Below are 26,256 nucleotides of genomic sequence, written 5' to 3'. Positions count from 1 at the left end.
TGGTTTACAGAGATGGGAAAATTGAGTGAAGAGCAGGTGTGGGGGTGGGGGGATTAAGTTCTGTTACATGTTGAGGTATCTGTTGAACACTGTATTAGAGTTCCTCAAGCAGTGGTTAGCTCTGAGTAAGCAGTGAGCCAACTATGGCTGATCGAAGCAGGAAGATTTCTTACCGAGATAATCTTTGATAGCTCACAAAATCATCAGGAAGCTTAAGTTTACAAGCTTGGAAAATGGGCTATTCCCAGGGAGAGGAGGAGCTCAGAATCTCACTGTAGAACCAGTTTGCTGACAACTCTGCTGTTGTCTCCTGCTGTTGAAATTGGCAGTTTGCTCTCTTAACATCCTGCTACTAGCACCCATGACATTAATTCCTCACTGCCCTGCTTCTTTGTGTAATTAGCTCAATCTTCAGAGTCCCCAGTGGGTGGGTGTATCTGATTGACTGAGCCAGGGCGTGGGCTAGGTGCCAGGAGTCTCCCACAACACTTATATGGTGAGAAAGTCCCTGAATACTGAAAGGAGAATTCGATACTGGGCAGGGGAAAAGCACACACACACACATACACACACAGGAATATAAACAACAAATCTGCATTACAGACATCCCTGTGGAGATGTAGTGATGGCACATAGGCAGCTAGATATATGAACCTGGAGTTCTAGGGAGAGGTCAGGGCCAGAATATTGATAGGAAAGCATCTGACACAGATGCTGTTTAATGCCATGGATGGGGGCATTTAGAGAAGAGAAGGGGCTTCAGGTTGGAGTCAGCAGGAGAGGAAGAGCCAGTAATGGAGGCTGAGGAGGAGAGACCGTGGAGGTAGGAAGAAGTCCAGGAGAAAGTGGTATTTCTTTTGAGATAGGAGAAGAAAGTCTTTTGAGGAGGGAGTGGTCAGCTGTGTCAAATGCTGCTGAGAGGTGAAGGTAAGACATCATTAAACACAAAGACACAGATGGCAATGCCTTACATTGGTTTTCAGAGTTCTTAAGTATATTACTTCAAGTGGCCTCATCAACCCATTCTGTAAACACTATTGAATATATATTACATGCCAGCACAGTGATAAGCTTTAGTGACTGTAAATATTTTCAGGAGGGTTTGTTCAAAGACAGATTCTTGGGCTCCATTCCCAGGTGTTTTCGTATCTACTTTTAACAAGTGCCCCTAGATGATTCTGGTATAGGTATTCCTTGGGCTACACTTTGAAAAATTTGGACCAGTGGGAGATATTAAGACATTAATTTTATTTTGTTTATAAGTGTACAGTTTGCCTGTTTCCATAAATAACTTAACGCAGCTTTTAAGAAATACTTGTATTTAAAAATTAGAATCAGAGGAGACAGAAATGAGAGAGCACTGTAAGACCTCTGACTGATACATGATACTCCAGATACTGAGGTCCTATACCACTGTCAGAATTGGACCACATGTTTGGCTCTTCTAGGCAACGGAACCAAAAAATGAGAAAATAATAAAATAAATAAGCTACTACTTATTAAAGCCTTCCTAAATTCTAAACATACTCCAGGCATACTGCTATATATGTAGAATATACTGTATCCTAAACCTACTGCTAACCATAATTTATATTAGAAGTATGAGTAGATATAGAATATGTATTTTCTGTGAGATATCTCAAGTTCTCAAGAGAAACAAATGTTTTATCATTTCTTTTAAAAAATTTGTATAAGTAATAGTAGTAATTTATGGATCAGGCAGTATATGGATTGATTCGCTTAGGATTTATCATGTAATCTTTAATCCAGCTCAGTCAGGTAGAGATTAGCCTCATGTCATAAACTGGTAAAAAAAGCTCAAGGAAGTTAAGGAAGTTTCTTACATTTACACAACTACTACATGGCAGAGCCAAGATTTGAATCCAAAGTCTGCTCTTAACCACACAGGTCCCTGCATAGTGTAGAACATTTTAGAAAATAAAGAAAAATATAAAGAAGCAAATTTAAAAATTAACTATAGTTAAGCTCTTGTTTTTTTGTGTGTGTGTGTGTTTTTTTTTAAAGATTTTATTTATTTTATTTGACAGAGAGAGAGAGATGACAAGTAGGCAGAGAGGCAGGCAGAGAGAGTGAGAGAGGGAAGCAGGCTCCCCGCCAAGCAGAGAGCCCGATGCGGGACTCGATCCCAGGACCCTGAGATCATGACCTGAGCCGTAGGCAGCGGCTCAAACCACTGAGCCACCCAGGCGCCCCAGTTAAGCTCTTGTTAGCCATATACTGTTAGGTATGTTTTTTTCCCCAGTCTTTTTAAAAATAGCTTTAACTTTTTCTGATTATAGAAGTAAGTATACTTATTTTAAAAAGCCTTAAAAAGTATAAAGAAGGGGAAAAAATCCATAGTTCTAGAAGCCAGTGGTAAACACTTCAGTATTTTGAAATATGTCTTTATAGGCCTGTTCTATGCTTTTCTATTTACATGTACTTTTTTTCCATGACAGTAATGAAACTATGTATAGATATGTTTTATATCCTCCACAGTATATTGGTGAGCTTTTTCCTGTCTTGTTAAGATTCTTCAGAAGTATTGCTTTTTTTCTGGCTGGTTAGAATTCCATTTCACAGCTCTACCATAATTTAATCATTCCACTACTGTTGGATATTTAGACATTACTTATTTACTTATTGCTATAAAGCTGCGACGAGCACAAGTATTTGTTGGCAAAACTTTAGGGAAGCAGACACTCTCCACTGCAGGTGGTGATTTATGTTGATAACAGTTTTCTTCAGGTATTAAACAGTTTGAAAATGTTAATGTCCTTTCCAGTAATGCAATTTCTAGGAGTCTCTCCAAAGAACCCCAAACTTTTTAATTATTTTCCATGCTTTGAACTGTCTTTTCCTTAGGATCTAAACGCTCTTCCCACAGCAATGCTTATTTTTATGGCTTCTTCAAGAACAAGCGAATAGTTTTGTTTGACACTCTACTAGAAGAGTATTCTGTACTAAACAAAGACATCCTGGAGGAGACTGGCATGGAACCCCGCAAAGATGGAGAAGGGGACAGTGAAGAAATAAAAGCTAAAGTTAAAGTGAGTTCTTCTTTTCCTAAGAGGCCCTGGCTTCGTTTTTATAAACAGTTCCTATGACAACTCAAAATAACATCAGTTTCTATGTAGTGAGTGGTAAATTCAAGGAGACTGTCAGATAAAAACCCATGGCCCCTTTATAATTCTGGTATTTGGGAGAGATTATCACTATTATTATATGCTAACTACCTTGCAAGCTTTTGTAGAACATACACATGAAACTTGGAAGCATAAGATAGGAAAATTCTTATGACTATAAGCTATCTTTAAAACAGGGACATTGTATATATTCCTTATATGTTTATGTTCAGAGAATTCTCCCAGCAGGATAAAGAGAAGGTAAACATCTGATTTTTAGCTCATTGAGAGCTAGTGATAGGCTTTGGCACTGGAGAGACTTTTATTTGAACCCTGGTTCTGTCATTTAGTAGCTGTGTGTCCTTGGGTACACTGTACAGTGTGGTCAGTTTTCTTTTGTTTGTTTGACAAATATTTATGAAACACATTTTGTGCTGAGACACTTTGCCTGGCACTGGAAGTGTAAGAATAAGAGGGAAACTTCGCTCTCGAGGAGCTTATGGTCTAAAGAGAAGAAGCCCAGTACAATATGATAATTGTAACAGTGAAGCTGTGTATCCTGGATGCATTGGGAGCACAAGAGAAGACATTTTTTGTTTTGTTTTGTTTTTAAGAAGACATTTCTTAAATCTGACTTGAGTCTCAGAAACTTTTTCTGAATTCTTTCCTGGATGAGGTGAGCTGAGACTGATAAGCAAGATCTCAAGTATCAAGACTAAATGGGGGAGAAGGGATAGTGATAAGAAACAACCCAGATTTAATCAGAGACAGCTGCCAGTATTTGTGTATGTATGGGAATGTGCTATTGGCTTTGGTGTCATTCAGAGATGATTTTGAGTCTATGTAACTCTGGGCAAGTAAGTTAAGCTCTGTTCTGGATTTCTTAACTAAAGGGTGATGCTAGCAGGGTTTCTCACCTTGGCACTATTGACATTTTGGGCCAGGTAATTTTTGTTGTGGGAGGTATCTTGTGCATCATAGGGATGTTTAGCAGTATCCCTGGTCTTTCCCCACTACATGCCAGTATCAACCTTCCCTACCCCGACAATTGTTACAACCAAAAATATATCCAGACATTGCCAGATAGCCCTGGTGGGGGATAGGGTAGGATTTGTGGGGCAAGGTCATTCCTGGTTGAGAAATACTGGGCTAAAGATGCCTGCCTTTTAGGGTTGGGAGGTAGATGAAACAGTATAGGGTAAATACCTTATACTCCATTTTATACATTTTAAGTACCAGAAAATAACTATTATCTTTTGAACATCCATTTCGATGCTAAAAAAGATAGTCAAGTAAAGTGCCTAGCCAATCATAAATATGTACATGAGGCAAGAGTCTGTGAAGGCATTAAGTAGCATTGGGAGAGGGCTAACTGCTTTGATTTTGCTTGTTTTTGAAGTGGGTTTATCCTGCCAGTTAGGATGATGGAATAAAAGTCACTTTGGTCTGAATAAGCATCTGGATTTTAATCTAGGAAGAGATCTTAAGGTCATCTTATCAGTAGGAAAACTGAAGTCCAGAAAGGGTAACCCAGAGGCAGCATGGGGGAATCATGTAAGTTGAGCAAGTCAGGCTGCTTAAGAGGTAACCACATATAGGGGTGTGGGGATGGGGGTAGATAACATCATAGCCAAACAATGACGTTAGGTAGTGGTCCATTTCAAACAATGTAATGAAATTACTGACCTTTAGTATCTAGGGGAACATTATTCTTTGGGTTAAATCCTACAAAAGATTAGATAGTCTTTAGAAGTGTGTTGAGTGGAGTTTGAGTTATTTTGCTGACTTGAAAAGCCTGCTTAATTTCATTGATAACTACAAATTTTTAGCATCTAGGTATAGGTTACATAACAAAGATACATTAGACATAGTCCTGCCCTGAAGAACCTGTAGTAGAGGAGACTAGCCATGAATACAAATAGCCCATAAATGAAAGCAGGGTGTGGTAAAAGTGGCTGTAATAGTGTGGCCTTTAGAAGTTAAGAAATTACTGAGAATTCTAATAGACAGTTTTTTTAAAAGAGAAGGTATCTGACCTAAGTAGAATTTTGACTGGGAATGGAGCTTTTCAGTTTGAAGGTATGGAATGAATAAAACTGTAGAGATTTAAAAAAAAAGAACAAAAAACCCCAAAACTACATGCTGGCTATCCTAAGACTGATAATTATGTGGATTTTTATAGATGGAGATGGAAAGGTAGACTGGGATCAGTTTGTAAAATTCTTCCTGAAGACTTCGAGTGGTTTCCAGTAGCCTGGAAGGGTTAGATTGATTTGGGTAGGAGCCAGAGCTTTCTTTAGGAAGATTACAATTTAGTGGCAGCATACAGGATGAGCAGACTGGAGGCAGGGTGACTTCTAGGGGCCTATTGCGCTAAGGTAACCAAGATAATGAGGGTCTGCACTAGAGTGAGAATCAAAATAAGTGCAAGAGTCATGGTAAAAGATGGATTTAAGTACCTGGTGATTGCTGTTGTGGGGAGTGAAGGAAGTCAAAGACTGACTCAGCACAGGGAAAGACAAATAGCATTTGGTTTTGCTCATATGTGGCATTTAACAAACAAAACAAACAAGCAAGGAGGAAAAAAAAGAGAGGCAAAGCAAGAAGCCAACTTTTAACTATAGAGAACAAACTCATGGTTGCCAGAGGGGAGGTGGGCAGGGGGATGGGTGAAATAGGTGATGGGGATTAAGGGACACACTTGTGGTGAGTATTCGGTGTTGTATGGAAGTGTTGAATCACTACATTGTACACTAACTAACATAACACTGTATGCTAACTATACTGGAATTAAAATAAAAAACTTCCTAAAAACAACAACAACAAATTTGACTCAAAACTCATTAACTGTAGTGCTTTCCAGTGCATGTGCCATACCACTGTTTAGGTAGCATAGCAGTATTTTGTATTAGGACAGAGATAGAACTAGCATATAGCGATTTCATGAATATGGCCATTTAGGACAAGGCTGTTTTTAAAAAGTGAATTGGTTTAAAGAAAGCTATTGAGTAAATAATCACAGCACACAGATGTAGCAGAAGTTTAGGAAACAGTGGTTTATTCACCTGCTACTGAATGCCTACCATGTACAGCGCAGTGGGGCGGGGGGATGCAAAGATGGTTTTCAGTCTGGATGAGGGAGAGAAAAGGAAGCATTTCTTTCTTTCTTTCTTTCTTTCTTTTTTTTTTTTTAAGATTTTATTTATTTTTTATTTGTCAGAGAGAGCACAAGCAGGCAAAGTGGCAGGCAGAGGCAGAGGGAGAAGCAGGCTCCCCACTGAGCAAGGAGCCTGATGTGGGACTCAATCCCAGGACTCGGGGATCATGACCCGAGCCGAAGGCAGCCACTCAACCGACTGAGCCACCCAGGTGTCCCAGCATTTCATTTTTAACAGAAGTTTAATAGTGGGGTGTTTTTTAAAAGTTTTTATTTATTTATTTGACAGAGAGAGAACTCACAAGTAGGCAGAGAGGCAGGCAGAGAGTGGGGGGGAAGCAGGCTCCCCGCTGAGCAGAGAACCTGATGGGGGCTTGATCCCAGGACCCTGAGATCATGACCTGAGCCGAAGGCAGAGGCTTAACCCACTGAGCCACCCAGGCGCCCCTTAACAGAAGTTTAAAGAAGGAAAACTAAGTGATCTGAAATCCCTCCTCTCAGAGAGAGCTAGTAACATTTTGGTGAATGGCTCTATACTGGTTATTAACATTTTTAAAGATGTTGAGGAAACTTAACTCTGGCATTTTATCCTTCTGGAGACAGACAATGTTTGGAACAACCTGTCTCGAAAGTAGTTTGAGTAAAAGGGAAAATAAAACTATAGACAAGCTGCCCCTTTGGGGAAGAAAAGAAGTATGTCCCAGCAAGTGCTAGGGTTATGTGTAAGTCTTCCCAGTTATTAAGAGTAATAGAAAGGGCGCAGGTACCAGAGTTGTGGGGTCAGGGTTTACCCACTACTCACTAGCAAGATGATCTGAAGCAAGACATTTTTAATTTGTCAGCTTCCTTTTCTTCATCTCTAAAATGAAGATAATACTCCCCTTCCTGCCCAGTTTGGTGGTGTTGTGATCAAACATGTCAGTGGGTAAATCTTGTGAAAAAGAAAGTGATACAGAAAAGTAGAAGATGTGTGATAGTTCTCTTTATTCCTTTACTTGAAGTTAGTTTAGGAAGTAAAGGAAATCTAATTTTGTCCAAGAATCTATCACAAGGAATTAAGTCTTCTTTGTATGGAAAGTGACCCTCGTTTATTAAGCTCTCCTTATTCCAAATCTTTGTGACTCTGTGTACTTTCTAATAGTGTCCTAAAACCAGCCTCATGCTAGGACACAGAGGCCTATGCTATCTAGTAGAGAGCTGGTTCTATGAAAGAATTCATAGTTCATATCGGGAAGCTGGCAGCTAGGAAAAACAAAGTCTGAGGGCCGCGTTACTGTATCTACAGTGAGGGTACTGATGGCTGCCTTACTGTAGTAGAGAATAGTGAACTGCATGTAAAATGCCTAATACATCCAGTGTCTGCCACATAGGCCATTACAGAATGGGAGCTATTACCATTATTATTATTATTATTATTATTACTATTATTATTAAACAAAACAGCCACATTTTTGCTTATTATGAAAGCAATAGAAAAGTTAGAAAGCGTGAATAATTCAGCTGACCATAAATATCTTACTATGTATTTCTCATCTTGACAAACTTTTTTTCCATCATTTTCCTCCTATTGTATGTATGGATTGTTTCCAGTTTTTTACTATTAAAAATATTCTTGTTGTGAATATCTTCATATGTGAATTTTCACTCTTTATTTCCCCCTTGGAATAGATGTCTGTTAATTGGTGCTTAAAATTGGTACTCTTTCTTAACAGCCCTGAAGGTACAGGTACACATGTGTCTCTCTGCCTTTTAAAGAACTAGGTCAGTTTTCTCATTCTTTTCTTCGCCTACCAGATGTGCTCTGACCTAAATTCTAATATTTGAAAAGAAATAATAAATGTCAATACTATCTTGCAAATCTGTTTATTCTTTTTCTCATGTATCTACCCAGAGGAATTGGAGAAGGAGGGGGAAAGTGGTAGAATAAATGTGGCCGTTTGTGTTCCCTTTCGGTTACATTTTTCTGAATTGTATAAAACAAAATCAGTTCCATATTCATCTGGGTTTTTTTTTGTGCTTCACCCTTTTAAGTAGCTGCAGTTTATTTCAAAACCCTTAGCCTTCACTTTTCTAGGATGCATATTCTCCAATTCTTTGTTGCAATATACTGTGTATGTCCCTAGATCAAGCTTGTTTATTATTTGGTTCTGATCTTTATATCTCTTTGATACTTTATTTGCTTGATGTTTCAGTTATTGAGAGAGGTATGTTAACATCCTCTATTAATAGATTTGTCAGAACTGATGTATTCCTAAGAAATAGTATTAGGTACATATAAATTCAGAATTAATGCATCTTCCTGGTAAATTGAACTTTTGACCGTTCTGTAGTGACCTTCTTTAATAATGCTGTTAAGTCATCTTCTTTTTTTTTTTTTTTTACGATTTTATTTTTAAGTGATCTCTACCCCCATCATGGGGCTCGAACTTACCACCCCAAGATCAAGAGTTCCATGCTCCACCAACTGAGCCAGCCAGGCACCCCTTGAGTTGCCTTTTAAGTTGATTTTGTCTGATGTTAATATAGCTACACCAATTTTCTTTTGGCTAAAGCTTGCTAGATGTCATCCATTTACTTTAAAAAAAAATATTGAGCTAAAACATACTATTTTTAAATGTGCGGTGCAGTGGTTTTTAGTATATTTGTCATGTTGTACAGCCAGCCACCACAATCTCATTCATCCTTTTACTTCCCACCTTACTGTCCTCTGTCTTAGATGCCTTACACAGGGCATATAGGTAGGTTTTCTTTTTACGGTTGTTTTTATTTATCTTTTGAAGATTTTATTTGTTTATCAGACAGAGCATGAGTGTGGGGAAAGGCAGAGGGAGAGGGACAAGCAGACTCCCCACTGATTGGGGAGCCCAACACGGGCTCTATTTATCCCAGGACCCTGAGATCATGACCTGAGCCAAAGTCAGATACTTAACCGACTGACCTACCCAGGCGACCCCTTATGGTTGTTTTTAAATCCAAACTGAGAGTCACTATCTTTTTTTTTTTTTAAAGCTTAGTTTATTTATATATGTAGTAATTACCGATATAGTTGGGATTATTTCTATCGTATTATTTTATGCCCTTTTCATACCCCCACCCTAATCCCAAACATACACACATACACCTTACTGCTTTATTTTTTTTAGAGCTGTATCAGGGTTTTAAAAATAAAATTATATTTGAGTTGTTATTCAGGTTGGAAGGTTCTTGTATGATTGTTCTTTCAATGACTGCTGTTAAAAATTAAGCTTGCCCATGTAACTTAAAATCTTAAAATATCCATTATCTTCACTGCTTCCTGGCCAATCCAGGGACCATATATACTTTAACCCAATTATTCCTCTCATCTTGTGTTTTAGTTTTATTTTGTTTAATTTTTACCCCACAAATTAGCATTATTATTCTATACAGTCCTTATTTAGACTTATCCCAATGCTTACCTGTTTCTTTGCTTACCATTCCTTATTCATCTTATACCTTCCTTTTAGACATAACTTTCCTTCTTCTAGAAGTATATGTTGCTAAAACATTTCTGGGTTTTGTTTTTGGACATTTGGACATTTCTGGATTTTGTTTTTATTTCATTCTCATTCTTGAATGCCAATTCAGGACTCTCTTATTGAGTTATTTATCTTAGCACTTTATTTTTATTTTTAAATATTTATTAGAGAGAGAGATAGTGAGAGAGAACACAAATAGAGGGGAGAGGAAAAAGGAGAGGGAGAAGCAGACTCCCAGCTGAGCAGGGAGCCCCACCTGGGGTTTGATCCAGAACACTGGGATCACGACTTGAGCTAAAGGCGGACACTTAACCAACTGAGCCACCCAGGTGCCCCGTTATCTTAGTACTTTAAAGATGCCATTCTAGGGTGCCTGGGTGGCTCAGTTGGTTAAACGTCTGCTTTCAACTCAGGTCATAATCCCAGGGTCCTGGGATCGAGGCCCACATCAGTCTACTTCTCTCTCTCTCTCTCCTGCCTTCCCCTGCCTATGCTCGCTCTCTTTCTCTCAAATATATAAAATTAAAAAAAAAAAGAGAGAGAGATGCCATTCCATTATGTTTTAGCTTACTTTGTTCCTGTTGAAAACATCTGCTCTGGGCTTATTGTCATTTCTTTATAGCTCTCTGTGGTTGTTCTTAAGATTTCTCTTTGATTTTCATGTTCTGCGGGTATGGACTTCTTTATCTCAGTCCTACTTGGGATGTATTGTTGTTCCTATATTGAACAAATTAGATCTTTCCTGAAGTTTTAAGAATTCTTAACCAATTACACATTCAAGTGTTGCCTCTTTCCCATTCTCACCAGTCTATCTTTCTGCAGTTCCAGTTAGGTGAATGTTACATCCGTATCCATTTACATGAATGATACATACATAGCTCATTCTGTCTTCCACAAGTGGTAATCACTTTTTTATATTTTCCGTCTTTTTGTCTCTACATTCCAGTGCACTGATTCTTTCTCTGGGTATATTTATTCCATTCTTTAACCAGCCCATTGTGTTTTAATTTTAAAGCTCTGTTTGTTTCTTTTTCAAATCAGTTTGGTTGTTTATGGAAATCTCCTGTTCTTCTTCATGTTCTTAGATGTCTTTTTTGTGTAAAGTATTTTAAAAGTATTTTGTATCTAATAGTTCCATTATCTAAAGTCCTATGGAGCTAATGATGCTCTTTATTTTTTCTGTTCTTACTCATTGTTCCATCATTTTTTGAAGTCTTTGGCAATTTTTATTGTGAGCTCAAAATGCATCACTGATTTTAATCTTTAGGAATCCTGAGGGGTCTGAGTTTAGGGTACAGTCCTCATTTAGAGGATTTGCATTTGCTTCTGTCATCTGTCCCCAATGCTACCAAACTGGAAGTACTTTAATCTCTCAGTTTGGGATTTTTCTGGACCATACCACTCATGATTTTGATTTTGATTTGATTTGATTTTTTTTTAAAGGATTTTATTTATTTGGCAGAGAGAGGTCACAAGTAGGCAGAGAGGCAGGCAGAGAGAGAGGGGGAAGCAGGCCCCCCGCTGAGCAGAGAGCCCGATGCGGGGCTCGATCCCAGGACCCTGGGATCATGACCTGAGCCGAAGGCAGAGGCTTAACCCACTGAGCCACCCAGGCACCCCTGATTTGATTTTTTTTTAAGATTTTATTTATTTATTTGACACAGAGAGATCACAAGTAGGCAGAGAGGCAGGCAGAGAGAGAGGGGTAAGCAGGCTCCCTGCCAAGCAGAGAGCCCGATGGGGGGCTCTATCCCAGGACCCTGAGACCATGACCTGAGCCAAAGGCAGAGGTTTAACCCTCTGAGCCACCCAGGGGCCCCATGATTTTGATTTTTAATCAGAGGCTTTAAAAAATTTTTTTGTTAATTTTTAAATTTTTTAATAAACATATAATGTATTTTTATCCCCAGGGGTACAGGTCTGTGAATCGCCAGGTTTACACATTTCACAGCACTCACCATAGCACATACCCTCCCCAATGTCCATAACCCCGCCACCCTCTCCTGACCCCCCTCCCCCCAGCAACCCTCAGCTTGTTTTGTGAGATTGAGTCTTTTATGGTTTGTCTTGCTCCTGATCCCACCTTCTTTCATTTTTTCTTTTCCTACCCCCCAAACCTCCACATTGCATCTCTACTTCCTCATATCAGGGAGATCATATGATAGTTGTCTTTCTCCGATTGACTTATTTCGCTAAGCATAGTACCCTCTAGTTCCATCCACGTCGTCGCAAATGGCAAGATTTCATTTCTTTTGATGACTGCATAGTATTCCATTGTATATATATACCACATCTTCTTTATCCATTCATCTGTTGATGGACATCTAGGTTCTTTCCATAGTTTGGCTATTGTGGACATTGCTGCTATAAACATTCGGGTGCACGTGCCCCTTCGGAGCTCCACGTTTGTATCGTTAGGGTATATACCCAGTAGTGCAATTGCTGGGTCATAGGGTAGCTCTATTTTCAGCTTTTGAGGAACCTCCATGCTGTTTTCCAGAGTGGTTGTACCAGCTTGCATTCCCTCCAACAGTGTAGGAGGGTTCCCCTTTCTCCGCATCCTGCCAGCATCCGTCATTTCCTGACTTGTTAATTTTAGCCATTCTGACTGGTGTGAGGTGGTATCTCATTGTGGTTTTGATTTGTATTTCCCTGATGCCGAGTGATGTGGAGCATTTTTTCATGTGTCTATTGGCCATCTGGATGTCTTCTTTGCAGAAATGTCTGTTCATGTCCTCTGCCCATTTCTTGATTGGATTATTTGTTCTTTGGGTATTGAGTTTGCTAAGCTCTTTATAGATTTTGGATACTAGCCCTTTATCTGATATGTCGTTTGCAAGTATCTTCTCCCATTCTGTCAGTTGTCTTTTGGTTTCATTGACTGTTTCCTTTGCTGTGCAAAAGCTTTTGATCTTGATGAAGTCCCAATAGTTCATGTTTGCCCTTGCTTCCCTTGCCTTTGGCGATGTTCCTAGGAAGAAATTGCTGCGGCTGAGGTCAAAGAGGTTGCTGCCTGTGTTCTCCTCAAGGATTTTTTTTTTTTTCTCTCCTCAAGGATTTTGATGGATTCCTTTCTCACATTGAGGTCCTTCATCCATTTTGAGTCTATTTTCGTGTGTGGTGTAAGGAAATGGTCCAATTTCATTTTTCTGCATGTGGCTGTCCAATTTTCCCAGCACCATTTGTTGAAGAGGCTTTCTTTTTTCCATTGGACATTCCTTCCTGCTTTGTCGAAGATTAGTTGACCATAGAGTTGAGGGTCTATTTCTGGGCTCTCTATTCTGTTCCATTGATCTATATGTCTGTTTTTGTGCCAGTACCATACTGTCTTGATGATGACAGCTTTGTAATAGAGCTTGAAGTCTGTAATTGTGATGCCAGCTTTGGCTTTCTTTTTCAATATTCCTTTGGCTATTCGAGGTCTTTTCTGATTCCACATAAATTTTAGGATTATTTGTTCTATATCTTTGAAAAAAATGGATGGGATTTTTTTTTTTAAGATTTTATTTATTTTTTTGACAGAGATCACAAGTATGCAGAGAGGCAGGCAGAGAGAGAGAGGAGGAAGCAGGCTCCCTGCTGAGCAGAGAGCTCGATGCGGGGCTCGATCCCAGGACCCTGAGATCATGACCCGAGCCAAAGGCAGAGGCTTAACCCACTGAGCCACCCAGGTGCCCTGGATGGGATTTTGATAGGGATTGCATTAAATGTGTAGATTGCTTTAGGTAGCATAGACATTTTCACAATATTTGTTCTTCCAATCCGTGAGCATGGAACATTTTTCCATTTCTTTGTGTCTTCCTCAATTTCTTTCATTAGTACTTTATAGTTTTCTGAGTATAGATTCTTTGCTCAGAGGCTTTTTTTTCCCCATTTTAGGTAAGACTTTACACGTTTGGGTGATTTTGCCATGGTATTTTTTTCTAGCTTACGTGATCTGACTCAGAGTATAGTTCTTCATGGATTTGTGCAAAGGATCTCAATTTCAACTCCTCACCTTTGGCTTTCCCTTACTTTCTAATGAACTAAACTATATGTCTAAAAGGATATTTATGGGGCGGGTGGCTCAGACAGTTAAATGGCTGATTTTGGCTAGGTCATGGTCTCAGAGTCCTGGGATGGAGCCCCATGCGGGGCTCTCTACTCAGCTGGGAACCTGTTTCTCCCTTTCCCTCTGCCCCCTTCCCACTCGTGTGCGTACTTTCTCTCTCTTTCTCTCCAATAAATGAATAAATAAAATCTTTTAAAAAATTTTTAAAAGAATATTTGTAACCTGTTAAGCATTTTTAGATATCTGAGAGTTTTTCAGACTATTTAATTAGTAACACTGCCAGAAGCTAGCATCTAGTGGTGGGTGTGTGTGTATGTTTGTGTTAATGAGTGAATATGTGTGTATACATGTGTGAGTGTGTATAAGATTACATTGTTCATTGTGTATTGGCGCTGTTTACATTGAATCTGGAAAGTTTATAAATGATTTTTTGTGGCTTAGTAAACATATTTCATCATTGATATGACCATCTGCCATTTATGTTTAATTATTTTGCGGTACTGTAATAATATGCAAGTGGTTACACATGTGTCAACTAAAATTATTTTATTTGATTGATGAATGTTGAATAATTTACTTTTACATCCATAGTTGTGTAGAAGTTGAAAGCACAGGTCTCTGGCACCAGACTTCCTGGCTTTAGATGCCAGACTTTGGCTGCATGGCCAGAGGAAAATTAGTTAACTTCCCTGTCCCTAGATTTTCTGAACCATAAAGTGGAAATAATAAGAATTATGTCATATGGTGGTTGTGGTGTATAAATGAGATAATTAAGTATTTAGCACAGAGGGCCTATGTAGTCATTGTTTAGTAAACGTTAGCAATTTTTGTACTTATTTTTTTCACCTTTCCTGGCCCAGTCTTCATATGTCTTGAAGGGTTTCGAAAAAATTAAAATTTTCTCCTTATATAATGTCTATTTCTTCCATACTGCTCTTTTTCTGGATCTCCCATCTTAACAACTTCCCTCATCTATCTGGTAATTCTTGGTTGTCTACTCCTTAGTAGGAGAATGGGATTAAAAACTTGATTGGAATCTCTGAGCCTGTCGATAAGGCATGTTCACTTTGGGCTTCGCTATAGGCTGGCCTATGTGGGCTTCTTGGCCAGACAACACCTGGTGTTAGTATCCTCCAGCCTTTCCTGGTGGAGTGGTCAGAGTTCCCAGGGAGTACTCTTTTGATCTTCTGCCTGGAGGGTAGTGTTCTGGGAGCCGGTGCAGGGAGAAGACTGGGTCAGGAGAGAGGGTTGTCAGTATTCAGCATACCCTACCTACAACTGACCAGATACATAGTCTGTTGCTAGTGCACTCTAGTCCTCCGCTATCCCCAACCCTTGTTTGAAAGGTTCTCTTCTTTTGCCCTGTCCGGAGAAAATAAATGTTCGGGCTCTTGCCACAATGAGGGACGAGCAGTTGCCTTTTGGTGTGGAGTTGAAGAAGGAATCTGGAGCTTTAACCACTTCTGAAACCTCTCGTACCCAATTCTTATTGTAGAGCCTTCCCCTTTTCTCCCAGTTCCAGAAGTACCTAGAGTTGTTAGTTCGCAAGCCCTTTGCAGACTGTGTGGTGTAAATCAGGCTGTTTCTGTTTGGTCTACTGCTGCCTTGTGAGTCAGCTTTCTTTATCTGCTAAGTCTGTTCATATGCCCATCTGCTTTCCTGCTTCCAGAATGTTGCTGTAGTCACCTTTCATGTTTTGCCCATCCATGCGGGTTTATATCTTTTTAAAAAGTTCCCTTGACTATAGTTTTATTGGGGATTTTGGAAGGAGTCACATTAGTTGTGAATTGTGAATGTTCTTTCTGCCATCTTAACTTGGAAGTCTCAATTTTTTAAAGGGCAATTCATGGTGTATTGGGGTTATCATAAGTGATACGTGCTTATTTGTAGGTAATTTGGATTATAGGAAAGATACAGAACAGTTAAACATCACTATAATTGTATCATATAGAAAAAGCTGCTGTTAACATTTGATACACATCCAGCTTGTTTTCTGTATTTGTGTTTTTATTTTACATTTACACTTTTTCATAATTAGAATCATTAATTTTAGTTTTAATTGGAATCATTATTTTTAGTTTTGTATCATGCTTTCTTCACCTAATAAACCATTTTCCCATGTCAGAACGTAATTTTGGAAACAATATGGCTGTCATATAACTTTGTCATGATTTATTTAAATATTGTCTATTGATATTTATATTTTTAACATTCTTTTTTCCTAATCCAAATTAGACTGTAAGCTTCATGAAGTCAGGGAATACTGTCATGTTCATGATTCTTTCTCCAGTGTTTAACCCAGTGTCTACCATGGAGTAATTCAGAGAATGTTATATTAAGTGGATGAGAAGTTTTGCATAAAGGTCTGATTGTTTTCTTAAGTTAGTTAGAATCTAAGAAGGCCTCTTACTGGGTTAAAAGGCATAAACTTTTTGAAGGTTGTTAATTTATTTTCAATGCGTTCTTTGATTTAGAATAAGAAACAAGGATGTAAAAATGAGGAGGTGCTTGCTGTACTTGGCCATGAACTGGGGCACTGGAAGTTGGGACACACAGTCAAAAATATCATTATCAGCCAGGTAAGTGGGAGTGACAGTTCTCTTTTTATGGCATGATAGTCAACGAAGGGGAAGTATGGCAGGCAGGAGAGGTGGTCTGGTGGAGAGGTGGCTTCATCTCACGGCTCCCTGACTTACTACCTGTGACCTCAGGCAAGTTCCTTAAGCTCTCTCTGTCTCTATCCCAGTCTTACATCTTGACTGATGTGAGAATAAATGAGCTAAGGCATGTAAAGAGTTTGGAGTAGTGTGTGGAAGCGGTAAGGACCATGTCAGTGTTTATTGCTGTTGCCACCATTATGGCCACCTCCAGTCACTCAGCTCTAGGAACTGCGAAGATCAAAAAGCCTTGTGCCTTGATAAGCTGGACATTAATTAAAATTCTTTCTTTTTAAACTTTCTCACTGACAAGCCACTATTGAAGAGACCTGTAGTGGCTATAGAGAAGAAAGTAACAGTTCCTGTAACATTCCTCCTGTGGGGTGTAAGTCAGCTGTAAAGCAGCAGTTACCACAGTTGTCAGGCTTTGGGCAAAATAGCACTATATCCTGTTGACTGCTTCTGAGCAGATGTGGCCTTAAACCCAGTCTGAAGTGGGTATTTGTTTTTGTTTTGTTTTCCTGTCAGAGGGGTAATGTGCCAAGGTAACAAGATTTGAGGGAGGCAGATACCACACAACAGCGTAACTGTCCAATCACCATACTTAGGAACTATATAAGGATCAGAAGTGGGTCTTCGTACCTTTCTAAAGGCCCACCGGTTCTGGTGACGGTCTGCATGAGAAGGCTTGTGAGCCCCTATCGGCCCTTCTGTTGCCTTGCATCTTTCAGTAGAAAATGAATCTGTGGCTTGAGGCTAGTTGTGTGGATAGATGGCAATGAGTAAGACAGTAAATAAGTCTAAATCCGAGTTCAAGTATTTGGTCTAAAGAGGAAAGTCAATGCTGTTTTCATAAAGGAAGGTGTGCAGTGGAATCAGGCTACCTCGAGGTAGTGGGCTGGTCTGTGGTGTGTGGTGCCTGATCCAGGGTGGAGTTGACTGCCCCTTCTAATAGACTGTGCACTCAGTGAAAGCCAGTGGGGGGATGTCTGGGTTGTTGCCTAATGCACTGACTCCAGCCCTGGCACCTTGGCCACTTTGTTCAAGAGTTCCTTGACCAAGTCCTAGAGTGGCTGGGGAGAGAAGCCGGCTAACATCCACACAGCAGGTATCTTCTCTACCTTATTGACAGTCTCCTTTACTGTGGATTCTTTTTTTTTTTTTTTTTTTTAAGATTTTGTATATTTATTTGACAGACAGAGATAACAAGTAGGCGGGGGGGGGGGGGGCGGAAGCAGGCTCCCTTCTGAGCAGAGAGCCCGATGTGGGGCTTGATCCCAGGACCCCGGGATCATGACCTGAGCTGAAGGCAGAGGCTTGAACCCACTGAGCCACCCAGGCGCCCCTACTGTGGATTCTTTTAGTGAACATCCACATTGGGCGAAAGTATTATTGTACTCTGGGATAATTTTGGAACTTTTTCCGCATACCTCTTTTCCAGATCTTGTTAGCCGTCCTGGAGTTCATTCCAAGGCCCTGATCATTCAGCCATACCATTATTTGCCAGTGATTATATAGTCTGAGCTCAGACCTTCTATTCTTCCAGACCACCTAAAATTTAGATATACTACCTAAAATTTCCCTCACTGAGAGTATTTCCTTCACTGCTGTTTTCCAGACACAGCCCCAAGTGATTCTGTAATGCCACAGCAGTCCCCTTTCAGCCAGTGCCAGCATATTGTATTATTTGTAAAATGTGCTCAAATTTTTTATCCTCAATTAATGATCATAGGGAGCTCCCTGTGAGTAAGGGTTGACTGAGTGGTGCGGAGTGGCAGGAGTTGGGATAGTGGGAGTATGAGCCACTTGCTCATTTAACTTCTCTCTTTGTGACATCCTTCATTCCCATTTGCATGTATGCCACTTAGGCTGATGTTGGAGTGCTTCAGGGCGGAGCAGTTTCCTGGCTATAGGTGGGTCAGTTTAGGAGGGGCAGCTCAAAATGCAGGATCCTAGTGTCCGATGGTCAGGAGTCAGTCTCTGGATGGGCCCAGTAGCAAAGCAAAGTTGTTTTTCAAAAGGCAAGTAGTTACTTGACATAAATGGCACACATAGCTTATAATCCTAGGGGCCTTCCCTGTGTGTGAAGTTTTCTGTTGGAGCTTGTCATGGTGGCTCCACTGAGTTACGAGGACTGAATGGCAGAGCTGCTTGCACTCCTTCCTGGGCCAGCTGGCGAACCTTGTGCCTAGCCTCACTCTTAGCTGATAGCTTTGGGGTCATCTGACAAATGGTTTGGAGCAGCACATTCACATATGGTACCTCTGGCCTCCAAGATCCTGACCTGCCAAGGGGAAGAATGGTATTTGTTCTCCAACCTTACTCCAGTACCCCTTTACTCATATTTTGGTGCAGACTTTTGATTTTTTTTTCCTCTCGTTTATTGTTAAAGATACAGCTGCTTTTTTCTTGGTCCTAACTACTCAGTGCAGCTCCAGTGGTCCTAAAGAGTATTCAAGGTGGGACACCTAGGTGGCTCAGTCGGTTAAGCGTCTGCCTTTGGTTCAGGTCATGATCCCAGGTTCAAGTCCCACATTGGGCTCCCTGCCCAGTGGGGAGCCTGCTTCTCCCTCTGCCTGCTCTGCCTGCTGCTCTCCCTGCTTGTGCTCTCTCTCTAACAAATAAATAAAATCTTTAAAAATAAAAAAAGAGTATTTAAGGGAATCTTGTTTTTTTGGAGCTTCCATACCAAGGTGAGGTGGAAGGCCTTGTGTCTGATTATGATTTAGTGCAAACAAAGCCAGAATCCATTCTAGCCCTTCAATTTTCTACAGAAAGAAGATACTCCGTTGCTGTTGGCCACTTCAAACCCTCAGTCATAGGAGGCTCCACTTAAGCCTGTTCTTTTGGAAAACTATACAGCTTAGACATTTGGGGAAGTTTTACTTTTCTTTCTAGAATAACTTTTTCTGTGATTACACTAACACCATTCTTAGAATCACACCCTGATGTCTGATTCTAGTTTTTTCATGCTTCTGATCCCACAGTGAAATTACCTTATTATGTAGTTAGAAGTTTTGTGTCTTTTTTTCTAGATGAATTCTTTCCTGTGTTTCTTCTTGTTTGCCGTATTAATTGGTCGAAAGGAGCTTTTTGCTGCATTTGGTTTTCATACCAGCCAGCCCACTCTCATTGGATTATTGATCATCTTCCAGTTTATTTTTTCACCTTATAATGAGGTAATGTATAATCATTAAAGCTATCTCATATATGCCCTTGCATTTCAAATCTAGTACCTTTAGGATAGTGAAAGAAATAAAGAAAGCTATGGTTTTAACAAGTAGATGAAACAAAGTCTTTTAGTCCCTTGATTGACTGGTGCATCTAAGAAAGTAGCAGAAAAACCCAAGCCCAAATGAACAAATGCTTGCATACTATTAGTGGGGGCGGGGGGGGCGGGGCAGGGGAGTGGAGGACTAGACTTTGGTCGTAGAAACCTTGATCTAACATGTATCTCGAAGACTTGGTAGATGGAGATTAACTATTGGAATGCTATGTCCTCAGTCACATATTCCCCAGTGCTTGGAGGAACATGTTCTGTGTGTGAGGGAATGGAACAGTGATAGTTGAGTATATATATGGCTAGATGTGGGAGGCTGTATGACACTGTTCCTCTGGTCTGTTCTCTGACTGCCCACTTCAGAACAGCCTTGGGGGTCCCATCACAGGCCCTTTAAATCAAAATTGGGTGTATTATGGTAAGTAAATTTTAAGAACCACTACTCAGATTGCTCAGTAGGGGGACTCCATGCAGGTGGTAAGGCATGGATTGATGTGACTGTGTATTAACAAATCTGATAGTGACAACATGTATGATATTTGATAAATTAAGCCAAGAAATCATTAAGCCAAGAAATAATATTGGGGATTTTGAGATGTCTCCATTCAGAACGATTCTTTCTTTGAGACAGGTTATAAAGATTTTGAGATAAACCAAATGTATCCTGTTTCTCCATTACAGAGGGGGAAAAGTTTGGAAAGAAAAATAGAGAGGAATAGATCATATTTGCCTAGCATTGTCCACATAAACTAAATTTTAAATTTTTAAAAATTTTCCAAAGCACTGAGATTTACTACCTTTAAAATCTTTTTTTTTTTTTAACTGAAAATATTTATAAAAATGCCTTGTGCAGTTTGTTACTGCTTAAAGAGGTTAGAGACACTTTTTTTTTTTTAAGATTTTATTTTTAAGTGACCTCTATACCCAATGTGGGGCTTGAGCTCACAACCCCGAGATCAAGAGTTGCATGCTACACTGAGTGAGCCAGGCAGGCGCCCCGAGAGAACACTTTTTAATGATACTACCATTTCTGTCTTCTGTCACAGTTCAGGCATGCCTTAGGGACAGTGAGCTATGTATACTACATGACCCCCCACTACTTTGCCTTTTAAGCAGTTATGCTGTTTGTTTAACTTTTTTTGTCTCTTCCTCACTGTCAGGCTGATAATCCATTACTGTCAAATGTGACTTTGCCTTATCGTTATCCTTTTCTAGTTTTCATCCTTAACCTACCGTAGATGGGAAAACCAGATCATCGGACTCATGAAGTAGCAGTTACTAGATCTGGCCTGATTTGAAGGGTCCTATTCGAAGTAGAGGCACGCACAGTATTAGTAGAGGCGCGCACAGTATTAGTGGTTATCCTTTGTGGCAGCTAATGCGGCTGTGCAGACGGTTTTTGTTTGCTTGTTTGCTTCCTTATATTGAGTGGTTGAGTTCACTTCTAAAACCACCTAAATAAATGCTGGGTATTAGAGTAATTTGAAGTGTGATTAATCTGCAGAGATGCTAGCAACTGCTTAAAAAATCTTACCCAGAAGATTTGTTTCAAAAGGACTAGATATTTAAACAAAAAAACTTATGCTTAATGTCAGTGTTTAAGAAAGCATGATAGGAGGGACGCCTGGGTGGCTCAGTCGCTTAAGTGACTGCTTTCGGCTCAGGTCATGATCCCAGGGGCCTGGGATTGAGTCCTGCATTGGGCTCCTCACTGAGCAAGGAACCCACTTTTCCCTGGGCCTCCACTCCCCCTGCCTGTGCCCCCACCCCGACAAATAAATAAATACAATTTAAAAAAAAAAAACCAATATGACATTCTTTCTTTAAAAGAAAAAAAAGGAGGCATGATAGGAAAGAGCTGTTTTCCTGGGAAAATTGCCCTATTAAGAGTCTAGAAGCCTACAGCAGAGCAGGAAGGTGCAGGTATAGTATCTTCCTATGTTTTTACTTACGTCTTTAATAAGAGATTCACATAGGTCGATAGGGACCAACCACATAATGATCCTGTCCTAAAAAACTATTCAAGATATAGAAAGAAATTGCAGGCAGAATTCAGATAATAGCTTTATATATGGTTAAGAAGGTATTAGGAACTCCCAGACTTTATTTTGAAACTCTCTATCTGCTAGTAGCAGTGAGAGGTACAAATAAGAGACTTATTTTTTGTTTTAATGCTGAAGTATTTCAAGGTAAGAACTAGAAGTCATGTCATTCATCCTGAAGTTCTTCAGTGTACAAAGAAATTGTTTTTGCCCTAGAAATTTGTATTTTCAAATGAAATTTGACTCCTTTATAATGGTCATTGATCTTCAGTGACTGGATACATATTCTGGCAATGCTTCCATAGCTCAGGACACTAGAAAATTCAATTTTGAGGTTGTCACTAGAGGCTATAGCCTCTTATGTGGAATTAGTGAGCAAAAATACGTTTTCATAGAGAAAGAAAGAGTCTGAATGGAAATCACCACGACTTAACGCTGACACTGAGGAAGGCGGTGTGCGTGGTCGGTGGAGCCACCGAGACTCGCAGTGCCAGCACCTTCTAGCTCTGTGACTTCCACTAAGTTACTTCACTCCTCTGAATGTCACCTTCCTCATCTGTGAAACAGCAGTAAGAGTAATTACCATGTGGGATTGTTGGGGAATATGTACAGTGCCTCCTTCAGTGGCTGGCACATGGCAGATTCTTAAAAATTCATGTTTTTGTTTGTCAGAATCACATTCATTTGGATATATATCTGTTACTGGTCTGTTTGCTTGTGGGGGGGGGGGAGCTCAATTAATAATTCCCCACCTCAGATTCTCTAAATATGAGTGATCTTTCTTTGGGCCTGCTGCTCTGCTTATCCTGAGCTGACCTCCCCTGCAGCCTTGTTCATGCAGCCGTCGGGGGCAGTCGTTAAAACTCTTCTCTTTACTTTTTCAGGTTCTCTCTTTCTGCCTAACTGTCCTAAGCCGCAGATTTGAGTTTCAAGCTGATGCATTTGCCAAGAAACTTGGGAAAGCTAAAGACTTATATTCTGCTTTAATCAAACTAAACAAAGATAACTTGGGATTCCCTGTTTCGGACTGGCTGTTTTCAATGTGGCATTACTCTCACCCTCCACTACTGGAGAGGCTTCAAGCTTTGGAAAACTCAAAACAAGACTGAGGTGCCCAGAGTCCGCGGCTGAAGACATTTCTGATTATTTCTGTCCTGGCAGCATGTTCCAGCTCTTGATGTTTTTAAACTTTTTTTTTTAAAGGAAAATTATTAAGTACAGAAAAACCCAGATTTAAATACATTTAGTATCTCATGTCAAAAAATGATTTTAATAATCCATTTCTTAAAAAAAAAAAAACACCAGAAGAAATTTTGAGGCTTCATGTTTTTAAAAGGCATGGTTTTATCTTTAGCATCTAATTTACCATCGACTTTTAAAATTACTTGAGAAAATATAAAATTTGTTTTATTTGCACACTTATATGGAATCTGCATATAATGTGTTTAGGGGCATATGTTTAAAAGAGGAACACCTCCTCAGCATCCTCTGTGTGAGGCAAAGACAGTGGTCCCAAATCATCGTGCTCATATTTGAGATTTCTTTTTGCTTTCATGCTATTGTGATCTAACGTGGCCAATCAATGTTTTAAATAAGGAAGAAAATAATCAGTAAGGCTGGTGTTAATTAAATGAAAGCAGTGAGGAATACGTTCTACTGTTCTACCAAATTTCTGGGTTCCGTCTCTTGCTTCACACTGATCAGGAGCTTCTAATACTGCTTTGAAATTATAAATTATGTTTAGAATGTTTAAATCACTGGGTTTTGTTTTTGTTTTTAGGAAAATACCAGTCTTTTCTTTCTTTCTACATGGTGGATATGATCCTGTTAGGGGTAAACTAGTATTTTTCAGAACCTTCAGCTTTTTCCTCATTTATACTCTTTTATTCAAAAACAGTACATCCTTTCACTTAGCAGAAATTGCCCTATTGAACAGGTTTTGCTATTTTTAAAGTGCCAGAATGTGGAAAGAAGAAGAAAGGAAATGTTAAGAGACATAAGGGTCTGATGTTTCTCTTAAGGTATTTCAGGAAAAAATATAGTTTTATATCTCTTTCAAGGACAGAAGAGATTTGGTTTTTATTTTTGTAATTTTTATCAGGAGGTCATAAGTACTATTTAATCAGGCCTGATTCCATTTTTGAAAATTACAGTTCTTGATATGCAGCTAATTTTTATTTTCAAAACAAATATCATGAAAGATTTCCAGTTTTCAGAGCTGTGTGTTTGACTGCTTCAAATCTCTGTCCATTTTCTGAATGAGAACTGACTTTGCCTAGAGCTCCCACTCTCTGGCAGTGTTTCCCTTCTGGGCGTTTATTCCAAAGTGGAATCAACTGCACCTTTGGTATCTGGCCAGAAGGTCTTTTACTCAGCTCATACTTGGGTAATGTCTTTACATGGAAATACAATAAAAATAAAGGTCTAGTTTAGTACTGCATTATTTATTTTCCTAAGGCTAAAGAGGAGCAGTCTTTTGCTTTTATCCAGCATCCTTTATCCATGAATTCACGCTGTGATAACTGCCTTTCCTTCCTTCTGTGCCTTTAAATACAAATTTGAGTTCTGCACAAGTGAAACATTAAAAATTGCCAATGCAGATTGATGGACTTTGTCTTTGATTTGACAAAATTGTGTGTCATTTGTGACCTAGATGTATGTTTATTACCCCGGAAGAGCTGAGGGCTAGTCGTGAAGAGTAGGAAGCAGCAGCCCCACTGCTGAGTGACGTCAGCACCACCCGTGCCTCAGCCACTCCTGTCCTTCTCAGTGCCTTCCTCCTGCTCCGCTCCAGAGCGCCGCTGGTTCTTGATGTTTCCTCAGAAGCTTCCTCTGGAACCCCTCCTCCATTTCTGTTAGCTCAGTTGGTCCTGGGCCTGTCTGGTCTGCTCCACCTGCCTCCTTGGGCTCCTTTACCTGGGGCAGCCGTCACTAGCTAGTTAATAGGTGATTGTTTTGACCTAGTCCCCTCCAGTGTATGGATGGCACAGGCATAGGGATGGCAGACAGTACTGGTGGGTTCCCGAGGTATTGACCAATCAGGGGCAGGAGGAGAGAGGCCAGCCAAGGAAAGAGGAGGCCTTCTATACCCTGATACTCGCTGGATATGCAGGGCCAGGACAAAGCAGATCCAGGCCTCGGGTAAAATGGCACGACCTCAGCGTGTTGATCTCCGAATCGAAGGTAGAGTCTCCACTAAGGTAGAGTATACACTGCTTTTGTCTTACTTGGCCCTTTGTGGAAGTCTGAGAGCTTCTAGCAATCCTTACCTCTGTTTAGGATAGGAATAGAGTTCCTAGGATTAATTCAATAATTTTAGTTCCACTGATGGTGCAAGCTTGCCCTTGGCCTTTATAGTCTCACTGTCATCCTTAATCCATTGTGTGGCATTCCCCTCCCCGAGGAAGCCTTTTTCCGCTTGGTCTTCTTCATCAATCCTTTGGATTCTTCTGCACATATATGCAGTATGTTGCTTTGACTGTTTTGAGTGTTTTCTCATCACTAGCAGGAAGCTTACTAAGCACTACCTGAGAGCCTTACGTTCTGTCCTAGGTGCTGTGCAAAGAAAACATGACTGAGCCTTCAGTTCTCCACATGTTACTTAGCAAATACTGAGTCCCTGCTCTGTACCAAGGTGTGTTCTCTTGGTGCTGGGGGATATGCTAGTAAATATATGACAGAGAATTGCTCCCTCATGGAGTTTACATTCTAGCATGAAGGAGATAGACAATAGAATATGTATATAATAGATATTAAACAGTGATACATGTTTTGGGAAAAAAGGAGAGCCTTTTACAGGTGTGCATATGTGTGGGGAGTGGGAGTTGCAATTTTTTTTAAAGTATTTATTTAAAAATGTTTTAAAGATTTTTTTATAAAGGTATTTTGGAGAGAGCACGCATATGCCTGCAGGCAGAGGAAGGGACAGAAGAAGAGAGAGAATTTCAAGCAGACTCCACTGACAGCATACAGCACAATGTGGAGCTCGATCTGACAACCCTGAGATCATGACCTGAGCTGAAACCAAGAATCGGATACTTAACCAACCGAGCCCCCCTGGCATACCAGGAGTTGCAATTTAAAATACAGTGATCATAAGATGTTGCTAGAGATAATGTCCAAACAAAGAAGACCTGGTGGAAGTGAATAGGTGACTTGCAGGAGGCAGGTGTTTTGGGAAAGAACATTCCAGGAGGAGGGAATAGCAAGTATAAAGGCTTGATGTGAGAGTGAGTCTGGTGTGTTTGAGAAACCCCAGAAGGCCAGAGTGGCTGGGATGGAATGTACTAGACAGAAATAGTGGGAGATACAATCAGAGGTAGAGACAAGGCAAATTTTACAGGGTCTTGTAGGCCATTGTAAGAACTCCGGCTTTTCTTAGAGTACAGAGGAAGGCATCAGAGGGTTTGGGGCCAAGAAGTGATATGATCTAATCTGTTTTAACAGG

The 26,256-nt window shown here is 40.0% G+C and overlaps 1 protein-coding gene across 1 annotated transcript in view; it reads left to right on the top strand.

Moving 5' to 3' along the window:
* ZMPSTE24 (zinc metallopeptidase STE24) overlaps nucleotides 1–24,410 on the top strand; it is a 42,927-nt gene extending 18,517 nt beyond the window's left edge. The window contains exons 7-10 of the mRNA XM_080801069.1: nucleotides 2,866–3,050; nucleotides 16,305–16,409; nucleotides 19,523–19,666; nucleotides 22,694–24,410. Of these exons, the coding sequence (XP_080657195.1) occupies nucleotides 2,866–3,050; nucleotides 16,305–16,409; nucleotides 19,523–19,666; nucleotides 22,694–22,918 (659 nt within the window). The 3' untranslated portion in view covers nucleotides 22,919–24,410. The remainder of the gene's footprint in view (nucleotides 1–2,865; nucleotides 3,051–16,304; nucleotides 16,410–19,522; nucleotides 19,667–22,693) is intronic.
* Nucleotides 24,411–26,256: the final 1,846 nt, after the last annotated feature.

Source organism: Martes martes, assembly GCF_963455335.1.
Source record: "Martes martes genome assembly, chromosome: 4".
Classification (NCBI taxonomy): Eukaryota; Metazoa; Chordata; class Mammalia; order Carnivora; family Mustelidae; genus Martes; species Martes martes.
This window is presented reverse-complemented; position numbering and strand designations above follow the sequence as displayed.